This window comes from Mandrillus leucophaeus, unplaced genomic scaffold (genome assembly GCF_000951045.1).
Source record: "Mandrillus leucophaeus isolate KB7577 unplaced genomic scaffold, Mleu.le_1.0 Scaffold9, whole genome shotgun sequence".
NCBI lineage: Eukaryota > Metazoa > Chordata > Mammalia > Primates > Cercopithecidae > Mandrillus > Mandrillus leucophaeus.
The window spans coordinates 4912380-4927071 of record NW_012109807.1 but is presented as its reverse complement, the minus strand read 5'-3'; the positions used below and the strand labels follow the sequence as shown (position 1 = coordinate 4927071).

The following is a 14692-nucleotide window of genomic DNA, read 5'->3' as shown; positions in this document are numbered from 1 at the left end:
GGATAAATTAAAACTCAATGTATATTGGCATGAAAGGCAGAAAACATCAGTGATGCTAAACAATTTGCATTTATGATCAGCTGACAGAGAAAGGGAAACAAAAAATAAATAAATAATAAAATAAACAATTTGCATTCAAATCATAATAGTGCATATTGTCAATGGGGAGGTCAAGAAGGGACTGTGTGGCCAGCACAGAATGCTCACTGGGGACAGCGTGCATGCCTAAGGTATCAGATGCCAGTTCAGTAAGGGCTGCATCCAGGAAGTAGACCCAGAAAGCCCACAAGTTATGTCCAGGTGCATCTTCAATGTTTGTACCGTAGTCCCCCCTCATCCAAAGTGTTAAACTGCACGCTGCTCTGAGTAACATTTTGAAATCTTGCGCTGTTCCACTCCATCCCAGGTCAGACGTGAATCCTCCCTTTGACCACTATCTCCACAAGGTCTACACTACCTGCCTGTTACTCATTAGTCATCTCGGTGATCAGATTGAAAAAATCTAGTGTATATAGGATTTGGTACTATCCAGTTTCCGGCATCCACGGGGAGTTGCGGGGGTGCTTGGGACATATTTACAGTGGATAAAGGGGAATGTGTATGTGCATTAATAGCTGAAAAAGCCACCAGGATATCATGGCCCTAGAAACCCCCTCAGCACCCACCAGCCTCCCCAGGCACCATCCAACACCACAACCACAACCACAACCACAACCACAACCACAACCACAGCACTGCGGGGGCAGAGTCCTCTGGGATTTCTGATTCATCTGTACTAGTTTTTAAGATCCAAGGAACACCTTTTAGGTTTCTTTGGTCTTGTTCCTGTCAACGTCAAGTCTGATCTCATAGATACCGAAATGGCTTCCTTTTCCTGGTTACTAGTGCTGAAATTTGTAGAAAACATGGTCTGATGCACTAGAAACATGAAATGTTCTTCAGATTCAGTAGCCCAAAATAAACAGTCTGGCTCTCACACACATTCCACAGGCCAGCGGTTCTGAAGGTGTCCTCAGACCCAGCGCGGGGGCCCAGGAACTTGGTTTAAACAGGCCTTCCAGGGGATTCTGGTGCACACTCAAGTTTGGGAGCTCCTGCTAGAGCTGTGCAGTACAGAACTTCAAACCTGCGGCCTGAAACCCCAAGCGAGAAACACGTGTTGCCTCGAGCTTAAGTAAACTTCAAAAACAGAAGAGCTTCAGAGTCATGCACAAAGCTGGTACTGTGTTTAAGCAGAGCACAGTCTGATTTTGCTACTTGGACTTTCTTACCTGGAGGGATATGAAGCCTGTATAATAGTTTAATTTTCTCATTCATTTCTCCATTATATATAATATCTGCAAAAATTTTAAAGAGAGCGAGTGAGTTGATGCCAATGCTGAAAGTCCATTTGTCAGGACACAAACTCACTGTGGAGAGAACAGTCGGGAAAGTCAATACCTGCCACCCCCAACTCCCCTGCCCCAGACACACACCATGGTAGCAATGAAAGTGTTAAAGGCAGGGCTGCTGACTGTGTGAGCTCTAAGGAACTTTGGGAATGTTGTCTGGCCTCATACCTTCCAAAACATTTTAATGTTACGGACAAAAGTTAGGAACATGGCTCCCAACAAGCCACCACCACATCGTGGGTGCCAAGGAAAGCAAGGTAAACAGCCCCGTATGTAGAAAGCGTGGGCCCCTCTCCCATCCCCCTTCAGAAAGTAGATCCTGAGAGGAGCCTGAGGAGTGGTATTTCAAAATCCTAAGTTCGTGTCAGGCCAGTCACAAAAGTGTTACACCGTGTGCATCTGCCTGCTCCGAAGATCCACTTTGTCTTCTGTTCACAGACCCACACCCCAAAGCACCTCACTGCGAAATCCCACAGAGGCATACCGAGGCAGCTCACAAACGCCTTGAACTCGATGAGCTGGTCCATGTTGTCATCCAAGAGCCTGAACGTCCTTTCAGCAAGGATCTCCGTGTGGGCCCCACAGGTCCAGGGCGAGACTAGCTGAAACAGGTGTGCAAACTGCCGGGCGTCTATGCGGTACTGCTCGGCATAGGGCCGGCTGGGGTCATGGCGTGAGGCCGTGGGCCTGGGCTGCTCCCAGTAACAGCTCATCATGTGTTCTCTCTTCAGACAAGACGGGGAAAGGGAGCTCTTACCACTTTTTGAACAAGCCACATTGTAACACAAACAAATAATAAATTACTACAATCTCATCACTCTAACTGGGTATGTAAAAGTGTTCCCTTGTTACCCTGACATCCTTGCCCACATGAACATGTAATTTTGACGTTAGTTTCTTTATTTTTCTTTGTTCTGGTTTTTTTTTTCTCATTGTGGTAAAATATACATAACGTAAAATGTACCAATTTAACTATTTTTAAATGTACAGTTCAGCTAACATAGTTTTCATTATAGAAGACATACAGTTTTTATTCTGATATTTTCACTCAAAATCGTACTTTTTTGGCCGGGCGCAGTGGCTCACGCCTGTAATCCCAGCACTTTGGGAGGCCAAGGCGGATGGATTGCCTGAGCTCAGGAGTTCGTGACCAGCCTGGGCAACATGGTGAAAACCTGTCTCTACTAAAAAATACAAAAAATTAGCTGGGTGTAGCGGTGTGCACCTGTAATCCCAGCTACTCGGGAGGCTGAGACAGTAGAATCGCTTGAACCTGGGAGGCAGAGGTTGCAGTGAACCAAGATCGCACCACTGCACTCCAGTCTGGGCAACCAGAGCGTTTTTTTTTTTTTTTTTTTTTTTTTTTTTTTTTTTTTTTTTTTTTTTTTTTTTTTTTTTTTTTTTTTTTTGAGATGGAGTCTCGCTCTGTCACCCAGGCTGGAGTGCAGTGGCGCAATCTCAGCTCACTGCAACCTCTGCCTCCCAGGTTCAAACGATTCAGCCTCCCGAGTAGCTGGGATTGCAGGGGCCTGCCACCACACCCAGCTAATTTTTTGTATTTTTAGTAGAGACGGGGTTTCATCGTGTTAGCCGGGCTGGTCTTGAACTCCTGGCCTCAGGTGATCCACTCGCCTTGGCCTCCCAAAGTGCTGGGATTACAGGCATGAGCCACTGCAACTGGCCCAAAACCATATTATTTGAAAATCAAAAAGGAGTAGCCAGATCTGTAGGATACAGAAGGAACTAATAACCCTGCCTACCTGTGGAAAGGACCCCAAAGGTGGAAATGAGACTTTTTATTGCATATTTTTAATACTTTCTGAATTCTGAACCACATGAATACATTAACAATTTTTTAAATAAATTTTTTTTTTTTTCCCTGAGACGGAGTCTCGCTCTGTTGCCCAGGCTGGAGTGCAGTGGCCGGATCTCACCTCACTGCAAGCTCCGCCTCCCGGGTTGATGTCGTTCTCCTGCCTCAGCCTCCCGAGTAGCTGGGACTACAGGCGCCCGCCACCTTGCCCGGCTAGTTTTTTTGTATTAAAAGAGACGGGGTTTCACTATGTTAGCTGGGATGGTCTCGATCTCCTGACCTCGTGATCTGCCCGTCTCGGCCTCCCAAAGTGCTGGGATTACAGGCTTGAGCCACCGCGCCCGGCCTAAAGTTTTTTTTTTTTTTTTAAGGGGAGTTGAAGTCTTGGGAACAGACTGAAAACTAACAAAACCAGCCCTGTCACTGAGGACCAGGTGATCCTCTTCAGAATGCATCATTTCCACCCATACTAAATGACTACATCGTCTCTTTGGACATCCCAATTCACAAAAGTCTGAAGTAGTTCCCAATAACTGCAGGGTTCTTGATGATTTCAATGTCCTCTGTCCACAGGATGGGACAAAAACAAGGGCAGATGCCATAGTCTGCAAGCTCCTATCCTCAAATAGAGACCAAAATGCCATTTATCATTTTACTGTCATATTTACTGCAGCCATGTTATTTAAACAGTCATTACAGAATCATGAAAATAACCACAAGAACTTTTAAGTGTGAAATAAAGGTCTCATAAATTTCTGTTCCTTAAAACCCAAGGCACACCATGAATTTCTATGTAGAGTCGTGTAGACTGTCACATCAACATCCCATAAAATGCAGAAGAAATGGTTGTAATGCACAGGCCCAGGACAAATACTAGTTTACGTAGAATCCCACAGAAAAACAAACCACTATAAAAATAGGCAAAGGATATGAACAGGTGATTCAAAGAGTACACAACTAGCCAATAAACATGAACTGGCACTCTACCTCATTAATGAGAAAACAAGTTTAAATTAAAATGAAATGCAATTTTCCACTGGACTAGAAAATTTTAAAAGATCCATGATATTAAATGCTGGGTGGGTGTGGAGTGTGGGGAAATGAGTCCTCTTAGACACCATCAGTGGGACTATAATTTTTTTTTTTTTTCCTTAAGACAAAGTCTCACTCTTGTTGCCCAGGCTGGAGTGCAGTGGCGTGATCTTGGGTCACTGCAACCTCTGCCTCCCAGGTTCAAGCAATTCTCCTGCCTCAGCCTCCCAAGTAGCTGGGATTACAGGTGTGTGCCACCACGCCTGGTTAATTTTTGTATTTTTAGTAGAGATGGGATTTTACCACGTTGGTCAGGCTGGTCTCAAACTCCGGAACTCAAGCGATCCACCTACACTGGCCTCCCACAGTGCTGGGATTACAGACATAAGCCACTGTGCCCAGCCGGAACTGGCATTTGAAAAAATTAAAAATGCTTTAGCAGTATTGACTAAAGTTGGATATATACGTCACCCATGAGCCAACAGTTCCACTTCAAGGAACACATTCTACAGAATCAGCAGCACTGGGGTCCAAGAAATGCACAGGTGCTCAATGTCAAGCAGCAACAACCGGAAGCAACACAAATGTCACTCAAGAGATGAATGATTAAATATATCAGAGTTCGGCCCTACAAGGAAACTGCAATCACTAAAAAAGTATGAGAGAAGATCTATAGATTCTCATATAGAACAAAGTTCATGATATATGGTCAACTGAAACAAAAAAAAAAAAACCCTGCAGGTCATTATATATACCATAATTTCTATGTGGGAAAGAAAAGTGAGTGTGTGTGTATGTATTGTAGGCATGTGTGTATAGACAGACATAAGAGGGAAAATTCTGGAAAGATATGCAAATTGTTAACTGTAATTACCTGTACAGGGAGGGCAATAGGGGCACGATAGGTCCTTTCCTTTTTTTTTTCAAATTTTTATTTATTTATTTTGAGACAGAGTTTCACTGTTGTCTCCAGGGCTGGAGTGCAGGGGCTGTGATCTTGGCTCACTGCAACCTCCACCTCCCACGTTCAAGCAATTCTCCCGCCTCAGCTTCCCAAGTAGCTGAGATTACAGGTGCGCGTCACCACGCCCCGCTAATTTTTGTATTTTTAGTATAGACAGGTTTTCACGACGTTGGCCAAGCTGGTCTCGAACTACTGACCTCAAGTAATCCGCCCACCTCGGCCTCCCAAAGTGCTGGGATTACAGGTGTGAGCCACTGCACCCAGCCACTTTCCTTTCTTGCTTAGAAGCTTTTTCTTTTATCAATGGTAAGAGTAGGTATAATTTTATTTAGCTTTGTGTCTTTCAATTAAACTTTGAAAATAAGTCTTATGCAGAACATGAAAGGAAGCAAAATAACACTGAAGAGACCAAATGCTCTCTAGAGCACAATAACCCAGCAACACTGGGTGAATTTCACTGCTTAGCAGTACGAACGCGTTTGTGGAATACACAAGGCACTGTTTCAGGTCCCATGCTTCCTGGAGTAGCTTATGCACCAAGTCTGTATTTATACTGTTCATATCCTACTTGCGGAGATAAAGTAATGAAGCTGTTCTCAATTTGAGAGAAAAGGAGATATCACAGACCTGAATTTGTGTGATTTAAAGAATGGCTTTAAACTAACAATAAAAATACATTTTCTCAAGTACCAACCAACACTGTTCGTCCTTCATAGGAAGGACAGAAACAGGAAACAAGCATGGTTGGCTCTGAAGGCCTTCTTTAATCTTTCCTATGAAACATGAACGATGTGGCTGGTACTTAACGAAATTTGTTTTTATTGTGAATTTAAAGCCATCCTTTAAATTACATAAATTCCGGCATGTGAAGGTTCCTACTCTCTCAACTTGAGAACAATTAGCCCTAAATAAGTAAAAGTCTTTTTAAGGCAAAAAACACAAGCCAAAACTCACATAATTTGTTTGCCTACTTTTATGTTCCTAATATTCCCCGTTTTCCTTCCTTGACAAAAGCCAAAATAAGGCTGGGGGGTTGGGATACCAAGTAACCTGTGACTTCATATTTTTGCCTTCACACAACAAAGGAAACAATAAAACGTGCAAACATGATGTTTACGGGGGAAAGCGGCCTGCTAATTCTCACCACATATCCTGCTCATTAGGAATGAGGAGCACAGGAACCTACCAACCAGCCCAACAATCCCGTCAGTGACTGCAGGGAAAGGCCTGCTCCATGGCCTCCGAAGCCCTGAACTGTGCTGACTCATTTCAGTGGTGCCGGGAACCTGAGCTCAGGAAGGAAAGGGGCACGGAGCCCCCACCAGGACAAGCTGGGGCAGCCGCACTCCTTTCCCTGCCAGGCTTGTTTTCTGCCACTGCACTTCCTCCCCTTCTCTGCCAGGGTAGCAAGAGTCCACCACCGTGCCTGACTCTCTTCCTCATTTCCATTCACTGTTTTCAGCAAGAAAACTCTAGCAAACATGCCTGAAGATGTTCTTTGCAGGATGATTCCAGGTAAATATCCAAATATTAAAATTCTCGTTAACTATATTAAGTATTAGCTATATGACAGATCATAGAGTTATTTAAAATGATTAAGACTATACAGCAACATGGAAGAATGTTAAGGAACAATAGAATATGAACTTGCATGCATACCTGCCACACAAATATGAAAATATGCACGCATGTACTGTGGGGTGGGGTCACAAGTAATTAAAAAGTGTATCAGGTGATGATTTCAGTAAGGGTCACCGTTTCATCTCCTGCAGACTAGGACCCAGAGCCTGCACTCAGAGCAGCAGCGAGCAGAGTAGATCCCAGCAACAAAGCCCTCCCAGCAGAGTGCAGCTGCTTCAGTGCGAGGCCAGGCCTGCCTGGCTGCCCAAAGAGCACCCCGGCTCCCTCCTCCCATGTTCCAGGGCGGAGGGTGGGGAGAGAGGTTTCTGGGTAAAAGTGAGTAGGCAGGCTAAGACAGCTTCAAGGGGGGCAGCTCCAGCCTCTGTTCCGCAGAGCCCTGCAGGCAGCTGCATGCTGGCCCCTGGGCAGGCTGGACACCACAGCTCGGGCCAGCTCAGGGCCTGGAACCCCTCATCCTCCCAGAGCTGCATACCTTGAATAAGTCATAGAGCTCCTCCAGGTCTTCAGGAAGAATTGAGACTTCTGGGATAACGACTCGAAGCTTGAGGAAAGAATAAACAGCAATGGCATGACATCTAGGCCTGCACCCCCGGGAGTCGGGGCGGGAGGGGACTCTTCCTCCTGAAAGGGACCCAAGGGGCCCATGCACCAGCTTCCCTCCTGCAAAGGCTCTTTTCTGACATAAAGATCACTTCCAGGTATCTTTCCCAGGTGTTTCATCCTCAGTTTCTTTCCAGTTCACACATCAGTGCCTAAGGACAAACCTACTGAGCTCTAATGGAAGCCAGGAAGCTAGCAGAGAAACAGCACGAGCAGGAGGAGCCTTCTGAGCGCCAGCTGATGCCCCTGCGGGCCCCCTGTGCTAGGCACTATAGACTCCAACCTCATTTAACTGCGCAGCAGGCACTGTTATCCCCATTTTACATGGGGGAAACAGGCTCACAGTGTTGAGTACACCACCTGGCTCCAAAGCCCACATTGTTTCTACACTACTTCACCCCTACATTGTTAATATAATGCAAAAAACAAAATTCATTTTTCAAAGCTGGCATTCTAATGACGTGACCAAAAAGGACACACACTTCCAGGTTGGCTCCCCAATACCGTGAGCACCAGCGTGAGGCGTCTGCTACCCACCACGTTCTGCTTTGTGGTGTCCTCGTGGCCTTGGAGAACCCTGATCCTGTGCTTGTAACGCAGGTGTTCGATCTGCTCCACAGACTGGTCTCCAAATTTCTGCAGGGGAACAAGGGACCACTTGGCTCAGTCCCATGCTCATCCAAAGTGTGGAAACAGGAAGTGGCCCAGGAACCTCCCCCCCACGTCATGATTCTCAGGGGGTTGGGGGCTACAACGGGGCATGGGATGGGGGTTCCCGTTACCTCATAGGAATCCCGGATCAGGTCTGAAATGTCAGTCACAGGGTAGGGCTCCTGGTCGTCGGAGAAAAAGGCATGGTGGCTGCCAACTGGGGGCCCTGGGCTGTCCTCATTCTTAATGTGATCTAGAAACCTGAACACACCGCCCCGTCAACACCCAAGTCCATCCTCGTTCGGGTACCACACAACACGTGCTGCCTTCACAGTGTCAGACGTGCCAGGGCACTTCAAACACCAACACCTGGGAGGAGGGCAAGGCTGCAGCTGCTCCGCTCATTTTAGAGAAGCGGGAGGCAGCCATGAAGCCCGGCTTGTGGATCGGGCTCCACAGGTGGCTTTCCAGGCCCGAAACTCTCCAGTGACGTAAGCCCAACATTCTGCGCATACATGCAAGGTTAAGCTTCCATCATGCTCTGAAAAAGAGCCCCCTCTTTCAACGTCATCTGACTTGCCCGCAGCTCCTAGAAAGCCCAGCTCTGGTGCTCATCCTAGTGGGCCTTTCCCCTCACTGCTGCTCACTAGCCTTATGCAGAAAATGTCTGCAACCTCTAGCTGGCTGCCTGACGCCCATCATGCCTGGTGCCCCCCAAGCCCTGTTCAAGGCCACTGTTGAGTCCATGTAAATGCAGGACATTTAATCTTCTTAAAGAAAAGCATTTACGGCCCTGCTCTTCCTGGACTCTCTCACTGTGGAAAGGAGTGAGGGACGATGTCACCCTTCACCCCATGCCTGGGACAGTGCCACACGGCAAACTGGCTCGGGGAGGCCACAGAATGTCAAGAGGCAGAGTGGAACAGAAAACCTCCATAGGGGCCAGGTGGTGACTCACGCCTGTAATCCCAGTACTTTGTGAGGCCAAGGTGGGTGGATCACTTGAGGCCAGGAATTCAAGACCAGCCTGGCCAACATGGTGAAACCCTGTCTCTACTAAAATTACAAAAATTAGCCGAGCGTGGTGGTAGGTTCCTGTAGTCCCAGCTACTGGGGAGACTGAGGCAGGAGAATCATTTGAAGCTGGGAGACGGAGGTTGTAGTGAGCAGATTGTGCCACTGCACTCCAGCCTGGGCGACAGAGTGAAACTCTGTCTCGATAGAAAAAAAAACAACTTCCCCACGGACAGCCCTACTGGGCACGTGCTGCTGCCTCCTCCATCTCTGGTTGGCCACAGAGGCGCAGCGGGGCCCACCTGCTGAGGATCATCAAGGCCTGGCCATCGTCCTTGCTGCTGCACAGGTCCTCAGCATTGGCCTCAAGCACAGCCAGTCCCAGTTGGAAGATGGCTTTGATGCCATCATAGAAGAAGCAATCTACCACATTCACCGCACTCTCTAGAGGCATGATGCTGAGGAACAGGGTCAGGAACCACGAGAGAGAGACGGATGCCAGGGCTGAGAGGTCGTTCATGTGCTCCGCCAGTTCTGGGAGGTGACCCTTGATGAGCTCCTCAAAGACAGACTGGTCCACTTGCGCCCCTGGAAAAGGAAGGCCACAGGGCTCTAGCTGGGGTGAGACTCACTCTCTAAGGTCAGTCTGAAATTAAAATCGCTCTGAGGTAACCAGAACAAAGAGATGGAATTTGAGTCCAGAAAAGCATCCATGCTTAGTTCATTGATTCTGACATTTAGACCAAGGTTATTCAATGGGTAAAAAATAGCCTTAAAAAAAAATACTGCTTGATCAGCTGGACACTGGCATGGGGGAAATAAAAAAGGAACACTAGCCCCTACCTCACACCATACAGAAAAACACATCTGAAATAGACCATAGACCTACATATAAAAGTTAATACTGTAAAATTTTTAGAAGAAAATTTAAGAAGAATACATTTCTTATGACATAAAAAGTACTAACCATAGAAAAAATTGTAAACTGGACTTCGTCAAAATTAAAACTGCTATTCTACAAAAGACACCATTAATAAAATGAAAATGCAAGCTTCAAACTTTGAGAAAATATTTGCAATCCATATGCCTGACAGAGGTCTTATATTCAAAAGAAAGAACTCTTGCAACTTAGAAGGTAACAACCAACCTTTTTTAAAGAGGCTAAAGATTTGAACACTCTAAGAGTCAATAAACAAATGGTCAGTACGCAAAGAGACATCATTAATCATCAGAGAAATGCAAATTAAAACCACCATAATTATACTACTTCTTACCCACTAGATGCCTAAAATTAAAAAGATGGACAATACCAAGTGTTAGCAAGGATGTGGAGCAAGCCGAACTCTCCTACAGTGCTGGTATGAGACAAATGAACATGTTACATCCACTCTGGAACACTGCGTTTCTTAGTAAGTCATACATCTAACCTATGACCCCTCAATTCTTCTCCTAGGTAAATACCCAAGAAAAATGACAGTATATATTCATAAAAAGACTTACATGACTGCTCACTGCTACTTTATTTATCATATTGCAAGACCGGAAACAACTCAAATGCACATCAGCAGGTGACTGGACAAGCATACCAGTGAAATCCTACTCAGCAACAAAGAGGGGCAAGCTCTACAAACACACCAACAACGTGGCTGCCTCTTACAGACACTCTGCTGTGTGATGGAAGCCAGACACAGAAGACCCCGTCCTCCATGATTACATTTATACAAGGTTCAAGAGTAGGCCAAATTAATTCGTGCTGACAGAACTCAGTACCAGCTGTTGCCTATGGTACTGAAGGGTGCAGAAGAGAACTTGCTGGGGTAATGCATGTGTTCCAAAGGTCCCCCCCTCCTGTCTTGGGGCAGTGTCCACACAGGCACGTGCACTCTCACAGACGGTCTAGTTGGCACTGTTGCATATGAGCTGTCACATAGCAACAATCATCAACAGTGGCTTTGACAGCGTGTCTCTCAATGACGCCGAGGTTTTAATTACTCCTTGCTGCTCTGTTCCTTATGCCGCTTCCCACAACACAAAGTAACAAGGAAAGCAAGCCAGCTAGCCACTCAGGCACACGGAGGAGCTGGTGTGCACGGCCGAAGGCTCAGGGAACGGCACACCTGGGCCAGAAGGCACAGAGCCATCACCGCCTTCCCAGCTGACCACACCACCCACCTGCCCCTCCTTATTCCTAGGGTTCACCCTTCAGTCCTGAGGGCAGAGTCTTCGAAGGCGCCTTCCTCCCGCCTTGCTCCTACATCCACTCAGTTGCTAAATTCTGTCTGAAGTTGGTTCTGTTCCCAGGGCTGCCACCCTAATTTTAGGCCAGCTCTATCTCTCATCTGAATTACTAGGAAGGGTCCTTAAGAGTGTCACCAGCCTAAAGCCGTTTTTGTATTGTTTACTAGGAGGTTGCCGGACCAGAGAGACAGCACACATTTAAATCTCAACCACATGAAAGTCAGGTACCCAGCACAGGAGTTTTGCAAGACCACAGGTTACCCAGAGTCCAGACAGCAGCCAACGAGCTTTCTTAGGATGTCCTTATGGAAGTGGGGGACTTTTCCAAGTTTGCCCTTTAACTGACCACAAGGGCCTTGAGGGTCTCTAGTTCCGTCCCACCTACCTCCTCTCTCTAGGGGAACCAAGGGCCTCCTCTCTGAACAAGCTCCCTGGGCTACCGAGAGGCATCCCCCCACACCCCCACCCTCCCTTTCCAGGCCATGGCATCCGTGGAAAACCACCCTGGTTTTCACTTTCTGACTCGTTTCTTGGGCCTTGGATCTTTCTTCCCTTCTTGTAAGTTCAGCTATCCATCTAAAATCACGTGTTTGTTTTAATCCCAACTCTATAGGTCTTTATTCCACTACATTGTCAGAACTGTGCAGAGAACTTCCCGAGTTAGTTTTGCAAATTCAGGAGTCAAACTGTGTTTGCAAACAGACTAGCGGAGTGGTACTGACAGACTCTGTAAACAGGACTGATGAGAAACATCCTGCCCAGGCTCTGTCACTCTTCCCCAGGCACACAGGAGGAGGAGGGGGTCTGTTTACCAATCACTCGGTGGTTGAAGTAATCAGGCAGCATCCGCTCACACACGGCAACCAGCAGCCAGAAGGCTTCCTCCTCCTTGGCGTACAGCAGCAGCACGGAGGTCAGGATGTTCATGGACTGCTCGAGAGTCAAGGAGGGCAGTTACTGACCAGCCCACATGATGCCACAGAGATGTCAGAAGCATCCAAGCCCAAACAACCCACAAAAGTAAAGATTTCATAGGTGAGAGATCCAGTGTACACCAGCCACACTGACACTGTGCAGTGGAATGACCGTGATATCAACACTGTCCTCACAGGACACACCCAGCTGAGCCATCAGCCACCACTCAGCTCCGGTCCCCATCTAGCAATGTGGAATCTAGCTGTGGTGCAAGTCTTAGGGTTGTTCTCTATTTTTTCAAACAGACACACACACAACTTAATTCACTCATTGACTTTGCTTATTCACAGGAAAACAAAGTTTGAAATCTTAAATGTTTAAATGTCAAGAGCTTCACTAATCCCGGCTTGTGCTGGGTTTGGCTGCTGCTTTAATGGACTGACTTTCCTTTTGTGCCTGCAGACCACACCCTCAACTCAGGAAAGCTCAGCAGACATCTCACCTCCACTCGTGTGTCCTAAAGGAAGGGGATCAGCCCTGATCATCTTCTTTCTCCCCAAATAGTGCTGCCATTTTAAATAATTCCTGTAATTTCTGTAGAGGTCTAGAAATTCTATTAATGCCCTCCTATGTCTGAGCTCAAGAGGGGCGTCAAAGACCGAATCTGCTCTGCCACCAACAACCACTACACATGCATGCTCCTCTTTTCAGGAACTCGGTACATTTTTTTTTTTTTGAGACAGACTCTCGCTCTGTCGCCAGGCTGGAGTACAGTGGCGCGATCTCGGCTCACCGCAACCTCCGACTCCCGGGTGCAAGTGATTCTCCTGCCTCAGCCTCCTGAGTAGCTGGGATTACAGGCACACGCCACCATGCCCAGCTAATTTTTGTATTTTTAGTAAACAGGGTTTCACCATGTTGGCCAGGACGGTCTCGATCTCCTGACCTCACGATTCGCTGATTATAAGAAGATGAGTCCCTCTGGCCCTCATTTGATACTTTCTTTCCGGAAAGGGACCGAGTACAGTGCCTTCACATGACAACACTCAGGACCGGATGACTGGGAATGGAAATGAAACCCTGGGAAGGTCAATGTGAGACACCAACTAAAGACTCTCGGCGCCCCAGGGCACACCCCTTTCACCTGGCAGTATCCAATCTTGGGGTTCCGGTGGGCATAGGCCGTCAAGACTCTCCTCAAAGCAGCGATCCCCGTTTCGTTCTGGAAGGCGGGGTGCTCTGGCAGGGAGCGGTGCAGGTCTCGTTCTATCTCCTCAGTTACCAGGCAGCATTTCCCCAGGGACTCCTCCACCAGATTCCCGTAGTAACCAGGGTGTGAGGCCAGGTCCGTCACAGCATCTGAGTTTTAAAAGCAATGTTTCAAGGGGGAATGATTACTAGGATGGTGTCATGATGAAGAGGACGCTGGTCCCATCAGGGGACCCCAGTGGGATCTCGTTACTTACTGACGGACAAAATATTGGCTGGGCGTGGCGGCTCACGCCTGTAATCCCAGCAATTTGGGAGGCCGAGGCGGGTGGATCACTTGAGGTCAGGAGTTCAAGACCAGACTGGCCAACATGGTAAAATCTCATCTCTACTAAAAATACAAAAATCAGCCAGGCGTGGTGGCGGGTGCCTATAATCCTAGCTACTCAGGAGGCTGAGGCAAGAGAATCCCTTGAACCCAGGAGGCAGAGGCTGCAGTGAGCCAAGATCACACCACTGCACTCCAGCCTGGGCGACAGAGTAAGGACTTCATTTCTGCCATGTAGCCTAGTCCAAAAAACAGAAATTAAAAAAAATAGTATGGCTTTTCTAAGAATAACCTTACAGAGCGAAGGGGAGAAAGCTCATAACAGAAATAACTGTATTAATATACTTCTAACACATTGTATTCCCTAGTAACAGGAGTGTGCGAGCATGCGCACGCACACGCACATTTCATGCATTAATTCAACAAGAAATGACGCTGAGCACCGATGCGTGAGGCACGTGAAGGGGCGCAGCTATGACGGAGTGAAGGGGCCAGCAGCACAGCGCCCACATCAAACTCCGAAGTCACATCTGAGATGCACAAACTGCAGCAGCAGGACTGAGCCCAGAAAACTCCTGCGCCAGCCACCCACAGCCAGAGCTACAGCCCAGGCCTCACCGGCGGGCAAGATGGAGGGATGAATGCGTTCCTTATGAAAAGTGTGTGCATATGCATGTGTGTGCATATGCATGTGTGTGCACGTGTGTCTGTGCATGCATGTGTGTGCGTGCACATATGCGTTAAAGAGACCTAGAAGAATGCAGGCCTTGGGCAGTGACAGGCCTCACCTTCAGGTGGTGGGATTCTGAGGAAGGAAGCACTGTCTTTGCTCGCTCCTCCATGCCTTTATTTTTCAACTATGAATGGAGGTTGTTATTTTTATATACAAAAATACA

General features: G+C 47.3%; 1 protein-coding gene across 1 annotated transcript in view; it reads right to left on the bottom strand.

Moving 5' to 3' along the window:
- The window catches only part of TBC1D8 (TBC1 domain family, member 8 (with GRAM domain)), a 265338-nt gene that overhangs the window by 10401 nt on the left and 240245 nt on the right, over positions 1 to 14692 (bottom strand). Inside the window, exons 13-20 of the mRNA XM_011969594.1 lie at positions 13404 to 13618; positions 12157 to 12274; positions 9409 to 9694; positions 8224 to 8353; positions 7979 to 8077; positions 7314 to 7382; positions 1876 to 2116; positions 1272 to 1337 (exon numbers count right to left, since the gene is read on the bottom strand). Coding sequence (XP_011824984.1) covers positions 1272 to 1337; positions 1876 to 2116; positions 7314 to 7382; positions 7979 to 8077; positions 8224 to 8353; positions 9409 to 9694; positions 12157 to 12274; positions 13404 to 13618 — 1224 coding nt within the window. The remainder of the gene's footprint in view (positions 1 to 1271; positions 1338 to 1875; positions 2117 to 7313; positions 7383 to 7978; positions 8078 to 8223; positions 8354 to 9408; positions 9695 to 12156; positions 12275 to 13403; positions 13619 to 14692) is intronic.